Source organism: Paramormyrops kingsleyae, chromosome 8 (assembly GCF_048594095.1).
Source record: "Paramormyrops kingsleyae isolate MSU_618 chromosome 8, PKINGS_0.4, whole genome shotgun sequence".
Classification (NCBI taxonomy): domain Eukaryota; kingdom Metazoa; phylum Chordata; class Actinopteri; order Osteoglossiformes; family Mormyridae; genus Paramormyrops; species Paramormyrops kingsleyae.
This window is the reverse complement of record NC_132804.1, coordinates 27401140-27412716: the sequence shown is the minus strand read 5'-3', so window position 1 is coordinate 27412716 and position 11577 is coordinate 27401140. Positions and strand designations below refer to the sequence as shown.

At 43.7% G+C, this 11577-nt stretch overlaps 1 protein-coding gene across 1 annotated transcript; it reads left to right on the top strand.

Moving 5' to 3' along the window:
* Positions 1–368: 368 nt before the first annotated feature.
* alas1 (aminolevulinate, delta-, synthase 1) lies at positions 369–7798 on the top strand. The gene is made up of 11 exons (XM_023799751.2): positions 369–556; positions 2103–2328; positions 2410–2577; positions 3136–3276; positions 3982–4204; positions 4849–5033; positions 5509–5688; positions 6135–6299; positions 6625–6893; positions 6987–7149; positions 7493–7798. The coding sequence occupies exons 2-11, from the start codon at positions 2112–2114 to the stop codon at positions 7651–7653; spliced, it is 1872 nt and encodes a 623-aa protein (XP_023655519.1). The 5' UTR covers positions 369–556; positions 2103–2111; the 3' UTR covers positions 7654–7798.
* The last annotated feature ends 3779 nt before the right edge of the window (positions 7799–11577 follow it).

Here is an 11577-nt window from a genome sequence, read left to right as displayed (position 1 = left end):
GAAACTTCAATTTCTATGATATATTTTGAGTATATCGGCATTGTGACTGTCATCTTTTCAAAGAGAAGCGCAGAGAATTGTCCCGCTGAATATGAACGTGCAGCCCTAATATTCACCTTATGCATCGTTTTGTCATTACGCGATGATAAAAATTAAAGCCATTCTCTCTGAGAATCCTAGCCTTGACCGATAGACCGACCGACCATCCATCCATCCCCGTCGGGGTCGTCGGCCTCGTGCCTATCAGCTGCTACTCGTCGCTATAACATGTGATCTTCACTATAGAATATAGCTCAGAAGTTGAGGCACGTCCCCGTGTCATTGCAATGGGCGTGCGCAAGTCGCGCGATGTTCTCGCGAGAAGTGGCCAGTTCGTTTGCTTAAAACCAGTTGCACGGTCGTTGCCCTTTCGTTCGTCCTCAGTGTAGGATAACGGAAACGCGTTTCGGGACAGGGACACCTGGCTACAAACACCTTTTAAAACCAACTTCATCGCTGTGTATAGACGTATCGCACGGAAAACCAAACTCGCCGAGGCGTAACCCAAGTCATCGCGGTAAGTTCACTTGATGAGTTATTTAGCAGGCTAGCTAAGCTAGCTGTACGTCGAGCAGCTGGAATGTTGTCCAGCTGAAAGGATTATTGCCCATGGGAGACTCTTGGCAAACGTATTGCTCAAGAATTTGTTTGGATTAGCTATCGGTAATGATGTAGAAAACAGGCCTGTGGCTTTAATCATAAAACGCGATTTGTTTAATAACATTAATTTCGAACAGCCGCCTTCCTGTTGGGTTTTTGCATTAAATACATGATTTTTATCTTTCTTACTTTTTGCAACGTGTCGTTTATTTCGTTGTTTTAGTGAAAATGTCATAACTCCGCTTACCTCATTGAAATAGCAAGTTGGGCCGTCTTCCCTCTTAATCGTACTCATTAATATCCATAAATGTCATTTGTTACTCTAGTAGGGCTTATCTCGTTATTTCTCAGTTAGGGTGTCTTAACTTGACGTACCTCACTGAAGCAACAACCTGAACCGGCTTCCCACCTATATGTACACATTAATATCCATCAACTAAAATCGGAGTTTTTTTCTGCTGTACAATAAGTTCAATGAATTTATTTTGGTAATGCCACGAATATACAATTTAAACATACTTTCAAGAAAAAAAATATGCAAAACGATAAAGATAAAACAGAGAATAAGAAAATGTGCTATTAATAAATAAGCATGTAGGAATAGTAATAATAATAATAATAATAATAATAATAATAATAATAATAATGTGTTTGTACCAGATGTAGGGTATAAACCCGTTTTTAAATAGTGTACTTTGCAGTTGACTTTATGGATTCAGACACTCTGCGCCACTATCTGAGATAGCAAGGCTAGTTCCTCTTATATCACTAGCTAGAGTTCTCATACAGGATGTCAAGAGATACTTGGCTGCCTTTTGGCTATCATTAATCTTATTTTAGGCGTGGTATGCAGCCACAATGGGTCTGTGTCTTTTCCCCAAGAGTTGAGGGAATTGTGTGTGATCTGGGAGGCTTGATTCTGCACGTACTGCACGTACTTTGTAAACTGACACCTTATATTTCTCTGGGTCTTTTGTAGTCTCTTTTTTTTTCTGGAGTTGTCCCAAAACAGAACAAGTTTGATATTCAGTCCCATCTGATATTCACCTTTTTTCTTAGTTTTTCTGTTATACTTGTAGTGGATGAAATAGTTGAACAGACTGCGATCATTTTATGACTTGTCGAAGCTAATTTAGTTCATCATTGTGCTCTGTATTCTTGGATTTTCAGTCGTATTTTAATGATGTCCATTTGAAGCAAGAAATGTAATGTTTTACGTGATGAAATACTGAAACCTACAATCACAGGAGAGAAAATCATATGTGACTTATGATATATAATAGCTTAAAGTTCTAGATGATACCAATTGAGTTGTTGTTAAGTTTGTTTTATTTGAATGAAGGAAGAAGGGGGGAAAAAAATACTGTAAAGACTTGTCATTGCGGCTAAGCTTGTTTGGGCTCATCCACTGCTATGTTCTGTCACGCAACAATGGGCGTCACGGTCGCCTCCTTATTTTCTAGGCATCAACGATGGACACCTTGATCCGGCGCTGCCCTTTCCTGTCTCGCATGCCTCAGGCCTTCCTGCAGCAATCCAGGAAGTCGCTGGTGGTCTATGCGCAGAAATGCCCTGTAATGATGAATCTGGCTTCCAGCCCATTTGCCCGCTCTCTCTGCTCCTCAGCTTCTAGCCAGCAAGATGGAGACGATTCTCGTCCCACCAATGCTGGCGGCCCCTCCGCCCCAGGTAAAGATCCCGACCATGCATCCAACTTATGTGAACACCGCTAAGTCGATATGTTGTGAAAACAATTTGTCTTAATTTCAGCTGTGGATAAGCTGCCCCCAGGTCATCCCGTGATCCCTCCTGGTCAGGCTGTGGCTTCCAAGTGCCCCTTCTTGGCGGGGGAGATGGGGCAGAAGAACAGCAGTGTGGTCCGCCAGGTCCCTCTGGAACTCCAGGAAGATGTCACCGAGATACGTACCCTGCGGACTGGTCAGTGCTGGGTTCTCCTTATTCTGCACATTTGCTGCTGTAAGAAAAAGGCGCTGTGATCACTTCTCTGGTGCCAGTTCTACCAGTCCATTCCATATTCCCCAAAATCCCTTCCCTTTGTCGGCATTAAATTGATGGGCAGAATAGAATGTACTCTGGCATGAATGGTGGTGTTTTTGTTTTGGTGATTTGTTTTGTTTTATTGGGTTCAAATATTGTTCATGTGACTTGTTTTTTGAACAGTAATTGCAGCATGGTTGATATGATTGACTTCCCAATTCGGGATACACACGTTGCTGAAGAGGAAATGTTGGTAGCTGTGGTTTGTAGGGGAGGGATTTGCGAAACACCATGCAGAGTGAGGCGATATTTCAGGCATGGTCGATGTCTTGAAAATATCGTGTTTGTATGTTGGATGTATGATTGTCAGAGGTATGAAAGATGCTACGTTTCATGGTAGCCACGTGAGGCAGGGTGCATAGATATTTGTGCACATGTATCGTTAAATGGTGAGATGACAGTAAAGAATCTTGAATTTCGCCTTTCTGTTCTGCCCAGATGTGACCCGGCCCCAGAAGACCCCACCGGCCGCTGTCGTTGCTGACCTGACCCCCGAGGAGAGAAGCAGGATCTTCCAGAAGCTCCTGAAGCAGCGGCCAGCCAGGGTCTCGCACCTGCTGCAGGAGAACATGCCGAAGTGTAAGAGCCCCAGCCTCGCGCTGTCATTAACGCGGACGAGGTAGCAATCGTGCTAGGCGATTCAGGGCCGTCTGATGACAGTGCCGAGTTCCTCAGGCTCCAGATCGCCTCAGTCGTGACTGAAGTCTGCCAGAGAAATTTGGGGCATCAGAGTACATATACTCCACTGGTTACGATGGTCAGTGTAATGATTTTTGGACTTTACAATGCGTATTCCAGTTCCGTTCTGTTTTTTCAGTTTCAGTACATTATTCAATAAATTACATGAGATATTCAACACTTTATTGTGAGCATGAGCATGTTTTTAAGGTAGGTGAGGCTAGGCTGTAATGTCTGTTAGATTTGGTGTACTATATTAAAATGCATTTTCGTCTTACGATAGTTTTTCTGGAACATAAGCCCATTGTAATCCGGAGAGTGGCTGTACTGGGTTCAGTCATGGATTTCGCCTAAGAACCTGCACTGTGTGTGAATCGTTGCTTGTCCATGTGTATTTCTTATAGGTATGCTGTTAGTTGTTGGTTCTGGATGTGGCTTTGTGGGTTAATATTCTAATGAACCTGCTGCAACATGAAATTTCTTCACTCATGAAACACTATAGGCAACTCATCAACGCATGAGTTTCAATCTAGTCTTCCATGAGGTCTGGCTGCTTTCGGGAAGCCTCGCCACCAGGAGTAACGGGAATGCTCCTCCCTCTTTCAGCGGTCACCAACTTCCATTACGACACCTTCTTCGAGAGGAAGATCGAGGACCAGAAGAGAGACCACACCTACCGCGTGTTCAAGACTGTGAACCGCAGGGCCCAAGCATTCCCCATGGCGGACGATTACAGCGAGTCGCTGGACGCGAAGCGCGACGTGTCCGTGTGGTGCAGCAACGATTACCTGGGCATGAGCCGGCACTCGAACGTCGTGCGCGCCGTGATGTGAGTGCTCCGGTCCGAGATCATTTAAAATGGAGGGGGTGCTTAAGATGGCAGTAAGCCAAGGGCAATGGACTCAAAACTTAAACAGTTCTCAGAAGGTCCTTTCATATGTGACCTTAAGGTGTAATGGGCTAAATACCTAGCCAGGTAAAAGAGGGTAAGGCTAATCTTTTGAATAGTCTTTTTAATCTTTTGGATCTTGAGTGTTTTTATGTTGATATATTTATAATAAAGTACAAGTGTTATGTATCTTACAACTTCCTATGCAACATATGGTTAACAATAGGGGGGGGGGGGGTTGGAAAAAAAAAAGATCATAGAAACTGATATTGCACAGAATTTATTTCAACCGTGTGAATACAAGGAAAAACGTGCTAGTGTTGATAATTAGATGGCAAATCTGGAATGTGCCCCCTCAATTTCATTGAGCATGACACTTCTACTTAAAATAATGCTTGTAACTTTCAAGCTGCTTTTTGGGACTTATTGACCAGGCAGGAAAGTTGGGTTTTGAAGGTCAATGAGACAACGTGGCTGTTCAAAAATTTCTGAGGTCATTTGTTATTTGAGGCTTTAGTTTTGTGTGTTTTTTTTTTTTTTGTTTTTGAAGTGCATTGACACGCAAATGTTGGCCTTCTCTCCAGGGACACCTTGCGTAACCATGGGGCGGGGGCAGGGGGAACTCGCAACATCTCGGGGACGAGCAGGTTCCACGTGGAGCTGGAGCGTGAGCTGGCCGACCTGCACGACAAAGACGCTGCGCTGCTCTTCACGTCCTGCTTCGTGGCCAACGACTCCACCCTCTTCACGCTGGCCAGAATGCTACCCGGTAATTGTCCAAGCAGAAACATTTGTATAAAAGCAGGAAGCTCCCTGCTGTGTCCACGCCGATGTGGACATCTGGAGAACTTGATTAATACAGTACTTGTTCCCACCCCCGATTTCCTGTTTGGGGAAGCGCTGTGGTTGTACTCTTATGGCAACAAGAGTCCACTTCAAGACCCATCTGTTCCCAGAACCCCTCTGGTAGCCTATGCCATGTTTCTGGAATGCTCTTAGTGTTGTACTTTGCTGATTTTGAAAAGTTGCTTTGTTTGGAAGATCTTATGTAGCTCTTGCTCCTATACCGCTTACACTTGTAACTGGTCATTCGTTCGAAAGCTCAGCTCATTTGTGCTTTTATTATCCACCGTATGTTTGTAATGCTCTGTTTGTCTCACTTGTAAGCAAAAGCTTCTGTCAAAGTAAAGCAAAAGCCAGCTGTGTTTAAATTGCTATGCACTGCGGGGCGGGGCTCTCTTCAGGCTGCGAGATCTACTCGGATGCCGGGAACCATGCCTCTATGATCCAGGGGATCAGGAACAGCGGCGCGTCAAAGGTCATCTTCCGCCACAACGACGTGGACCACCTGCGGGAGCTGCTGAAGAAATCCAAGCCGTCCACTCCGAAGATTGTGGCCTTCGAGACTGTGCACTCCATGGATGGTATGTGACACACTGAACCACTGACTCACATGTTTTTACTCACAGGTAAAGGTCCACCTGTATGTCCTACATGCAAAACACCTTCATCGGTTAAACATGTCTTATTGTACTGCGCTTTTAACTCCATTAGACAAAGATAGCATTTTGCTGACTCTGTTTAAAACAGGTTTTCAATAAGGTGTTTAGATTCTTTTTTTTTTTTTATCATCAAAGGCTAATCTTAAACATCTTGTATAGTTTGAAGTAACTGTTTGTAATATTTTATGGTAAGTTATGAAGTTTAGTTTCAATTTATTCAGTTTGTTTCGATATCCAAATACTCTCACCATGATTATAGCTTTAGTTGCTGGCATAACTAGCGTCAGATTCTGATGAACGCTGGCTGTGCAATAAATGAGAATTTGTGTGCATTCCTCATCATAGATGAAATTTGCCTTTTGTTAAAGGTTCCATCTGTCCACTGGAGGAGATGTGTGACGTGGCCCATGAGTTTGGAGCCATTACCTTCGTGGACGAGGTTCACGCCGTTGGCTTGTACGGAGCCCGTGGTGGAGGCGTAGGGGACCGCGATGGGGTCATGCCTAAGATGGATATCATCTCCGGGACCCTTGGTAAGAAATCTGGTGTAGCCACGCCCATACATGAGAGTATTGCTAATATAATATTGTTGTTGCACTAAATTAAAGTAAGAGGCTGGGCTTTGTAGAAGGGGTTTTCATCTTAGTCAGTGGTCTAAATACAGGTGTTCGGTGTATTTGCCTTCCAGGACACTTGGAGGTATTTCTGTACTGAAGTATGTTTAGCATTCTTTGTCATCTAAGTGGTGGAAAGAATGGTAATCTGCATAGCATAGATAACCATTGAATCACCTTGAACCAGCAGCCTTCATGAGCAGCATGTGACGTAAAACCTTAAGCCCTGACTGTCGTGTCCCAGGCAAGGCCTTCGGCTGCGTGGGCGGCTACATCGCTAGCACCAGCACGCTGGTAGACACGGTGCGCTCGTACGCGGCCGGCTTCATCTTCACCACCTCGCTGCCGCCCATGCTGCTGGCGGGCGCCCGGGAGTCGGTGCACACGCTGAAGGGTGATGAGGGTCGCTCGCTACGGCTGCGGCACCAGCGCAACGTTAAGCTGCTGCGCCGCATGCTCATGGACGAGGGCCTGCCCGTGATGAACAGCCCCAGCCACATCATCCCCATCAGGGTGAGACATCCTGCTGACCTCTGGACGCCCCCCCCCCCATCTCCCCCGAGGAGATCGCCCCTCCTCAGTCCTGATGCATGTCTCCCGCTGCAGGTCGCGGATGCGGCGAAGAACACGGCGATCTGTGATATCATGATGAGCCGCTACAACGTCTACGTCCAAGCCATTAACTATCCGACGGTTGCCCGTGGGGAGGAAAGACTGCGTGTGGCCCCCACACCTCACCACACCCCCCAGATGATGGAATACTTTGTCGGTAAGGGTAGCGTTATTTGGTTGGTTGATTGCGTTGGTGCAAACTGTACCCTGATTGGTTGGGAATGTGCACATGTGCAATAATCATATCACATTTATTGGCACTGCTTTGTGTCTGCAGACACAACTCCCAACAACACCACCAATTTATTTGACACTATTGGTAGATGAGTTCTATTTGGCTATAGTTTATTTTGGGTAGTTTTCATCCTTTTTTTTTTTTGTTTCACAAGTCACAGTATTACACTCAGAAGTTCCACATATTGCGATGTGAAATCCTACAGCCCTAACTTCTAGTAGGATGCTGGGTGGCGTAATACTATATGGTCTGTTTTTTTTAACAGAGAAGCTACTGAACACCTGGAAGGAGGTGGGCCTGGAGCTGAAGCCTCGCTCCTCGATGGAGTGCAACGTCTGCCGCCAGCCGCTGCACTTCGACATGATGAACGAGCGTGAGAAGTCCTACTTCAGCGGGTTGAGCCAGCTGATCTCGGTCCGTGCTTAGAACTCCGATCCCCACGGGTCGCACACTACCCTAAGCTATGTTACGGTCGGAATGGCGGTCTGTACCTTATCGGTGTTTTAAAGTCCATGTACACCATGTCCTCTGTCACGAACGTGTAAGACAAATAAAGATTCATATGCTCAGATGACTCTTGTTTGGAATTCACTGGAAACTCCTTTGTAGTCCTTGCCCTGTTTTTCCTTGGATATTTGAAACTGATCTTGATTTCAAGTGCCTTTTTGCGCAGCCCAGCCATGAGGGGCTGTTGCTCTGATAAAGTAACGTGGAAACTATCTGGTTTGCAGGGTTAGTCACTGATAAGAGACCCATGTCCTAGCCTGTAAGGCTGATAAATGTGATATGGTTCAACTTGGGGTTTACGTTAGTTGCTTCTCTCAGTTGTGAAAGATAGCTGCCACCCCAGCTCGTGTAATATACCTGTATTATTATCCATCTTTTTGACATAAGGTAACAACTTAAACCCCCAACATCATTAATCCCTCTATCCAACATCTACTAGCCCCTATTTTTAAATTAATGGTCATTCTTTTATGGTAACTACTGTCAAAAGTATGAACAAAACCTCATTTCTCTTCCACTGATATAATTATTCAAACCTGAATCAAAATTCAAGTATTTTTATAATAACTGATTAAATAAGTATAATTAGGTAGTTGGAAAAAGCACACCACACATCGTAAACAAAATTGGAAAAGCACATTTCACGCATGTTCTAAAGAAAATGCACTATTTAGCCAACAGCATGAGAATTAACTGGACACCCGAGGCCTGACGTCACTTTGCATGCAAGCAGCCGCTGATGGGATCATCAAAGTGCCTTATTGCGGTGATAAACTGTCCTCTAAAGGCTTGGACTGCTGGCAACCTGTTTCACCAGCGTGGATTAGGAGTAATGCTGGCAGACAGCACGGCTGAGAAAAGAGGGTGGGGTGATTGCAGGCCAGCAGCTGCAGAGTTAAGAAAGGGGTGATTTGGGATTCTCCTTTTCAAATCCCTAGAAAGCAGTGGGGGTAATTTGGAAGGTGGTAAAGCAGGACACCAATCTGCCAATCTGCCAAATAGAAAGGCACAGGTAAGGCCTCTGGCCTGTGCCTCTTGGGTTTGGCTCCAGATCAACTGGAAGCCTGCTTTGGGGAAGCAGTGATGGGAAATGTGGCCAAGACAATAGCACAACATACCGATGAATCTGGTGTGAGATGTGCAGAGACACAACACTCAGAACAAGATTAGGTCCCACATTTTGTACACTGCCTGGCTAAAAAACAAAATTGCTGTCAGAATTTAAATAAGCAGATACTTAAGAGTCAATGATTGGATAATTATTACGGCTCAGCAATGTTATAACACCAATGAAATGAAGTCAGCTGAGCACCTGAATGACCAAGTTATTCCAACAATTTTTTTCTTCCCTGAGGACATGGGCATATTCCTGGACAACAATTCTGCGATTCTTTCTGCTTGAACTGTGAAAGTGGTTCGGGGAGCATGAGGAACGCTTTTCCCACATGAATCGACCACCAGAGAGTCTACTCTCCCCTCAATACAAGATCTCGGCGAAAAATTAATGCTAAGCTGGAGGAAAAACCTGGGACGTTGCGTAAGCTTGTGAAAATAACGCCATGACGAATCCATAATCCAAGTTAAAGGCAGTCCAATTAAATATTCAAGTGTGACCTTTTTTGGCTGGGCAGTGCCGGTCGAAGCTCATGAGAAGCTCCAGGCAAACTTCACCACCCAGTTCAGAAATGCACCAAATACAATCAGTGCCGGTCGACCCGTTCAGCAACACAGGCCGCGCCCCATTGTCACAAAGGGTGGGGTGGTTTAAGTCTACGTCTAAGTCTACGTCCCCTCAGGTGATGTCACCCCAGGCAGCTGCCTGTGTTACCTAATGGGCACTGACTCTGACTAATTAATTTCTTAAGAGACATAACTGAATACTTACCTAATACCTAACAGGAAATTAAGTATTTTCTTTGCTTGTTTGTTGAAATTGTATTGTAAAAAGGGACTGTGAAGGTAAATTAATAACACAGAGAGAAACATTGTTTCGTTTTTTAACTGTGTACTGTACTGTGTGTGGTTAAAAGTGACATTAGAGACCTACTTGATTTGACTTGACTTAAATGCTTTGAAAAATGTATTAATCATTCATCTGTCAGAATTTGCATGTTCTTCCTGTGTTGCTTTCCATATGGAGTCCGAAGACATGCTTTTAGGTAAACTTGTGTCTCTAAAAAGTGTGTGTGTGCATGGAAGTCCATCCAAGGCATATGCCATATGCTTCCTGGTTGATATAAATCTTACATCATAAATAAATCATACACAAGTGAGGAATATCATACAGAGGAATGCATACAGAGCATTTCTTTGACAGAACTCTTCTGACAGTGAAAGAAATGACGTGGGACCCTTAAGTCTTGCTTCTCAGGTTCTGCTGGCTACCTGTCTCCCCTATTTGGATTAAGAGGAGTGCAGTCAGAAGGCACAGCTGAGAAAAGAGGGTGCAGCGATCACCAGCCGTCAGCTTTGGAGTGAACAAAGAAATGTCATCTGAAATGGGGATTTTCCTCTATCTGCTCATAACCCCAAGATCGATGTAGGGGCCAAAGTCACCTTGACTGTCATTTTTTTCATTGTATTGTGCAGTTTTATAATTTTCCTTTTAAAACATAATCACAACATTGATAACAAGCTGAAAATCAAAGCACTGCCTGATAAACTTTGCCTCCCTTTATCTTACACTACATCTTTTGGAAGACTGCAAAGGCCTATAGGCGAGAGACAATGAGAAGGTGGGAACGCAAGGTGATCTACATCACAGGAGAAAACGCAGAAATGTTTCTTTGTTGTGCACCTACACCAGAAGACACATAGTGTTAAATATCTGAAATAAACTTCACCTCAATTTCTACACATAAGGTTCATCCTGTGTGGAAATGTTCACCAACCCTGAAATGGAAAGAAAAAATTTAAAGCTACTTTAAAAATATTATCGGTTTTCAAAATGATCAAATATCAAAATTATTTGCAGGATAATTTAGACCAAATAAGAAAAACATATTAAAAGCAATTTTGCGTAAGATTTGGGACCTTCTTTCTGGAAATACCCTTCAACAGAAAGCAGAAGGAAGATGTTTTTGGTGAATACAAACCACAAAAAGATGTTAAAATGGAGAAGCCATTTGCCAATCTGCCAAATAAAAAGTAACGGTAATGTCAGTTCATTTTATAAAGTACTTACCCAGGTCAAGGACATGGAACAATGTTTTTAATGAATGTAACTTACTTACTACAGTATGAACTGCAGACTTCAGAATGGTTGAAAAGTTTTCGCAATGAAAAATGCCACAGTGCCTCACTAGATGCTAGAACATTTTCAGTATACAAAGATTTAGTCACACCCACTTACCATTTGCACAATTATTATTTTATGGTTTTACAGTTTGGGCTCTTGATGTCTTAATGCCCAGTTGCTCCAAGGATTGACTAAGTCTGCTTTCTCCATTGAACATTGCTTTGGATAAACAAACAAACAAACATGTAAATGTATATATTTTCAGATGGCTCAGGTCTCTTAGTGGTGTAGCCTCACCAACAGGGGGTTGTGGAAAGAGCATTGCTCTCTCTGTGTCTCCTTCAGGTCTCCATGAGGGTCAAAAACATCTCTCGGAACCTCTGATAATGTATGACGGTTTTTATCTTGGGTCAAGCTCCAGATTCATTGGAACCCTGTTTTGGATAAGTAGTGATGGATTGATGGATGTGAAGATCTGGCCTTATTCATGTGGTAAAAACTGAAAAACACTGATAAATCTGGTGTCAGACACAAAGTACTGAGAACAAGAGTAGTTCTCACATTTTGTATATCACAATTTACTTAATGCATTTATTAATGAACAA

Bases quoted from the DNA above. Each gene is read 5' to 3' on its own strand.
- alas1 (XM_023799751.2), top strand. From the start codon at position 2,112: ATGGACACCTTGATCCGGCGCTGCCCTTTCCTGTCTCGCATGCCTCAG. The intron at 6,894-6,986 runs GTGAGACATCCT...CTCCCGCTGCAG, and splicing joins GCCACATCATCCCCATCAGG to GTCGCGGATGCGGCGAAGAA. The intron at 7,150-7,492 runs GTAAGGGTAGCG...TTTTTTTAACAG, and splicing joins GATGATGGAATACTTTGTCG to AGAAGCTACTGAACACCTGG.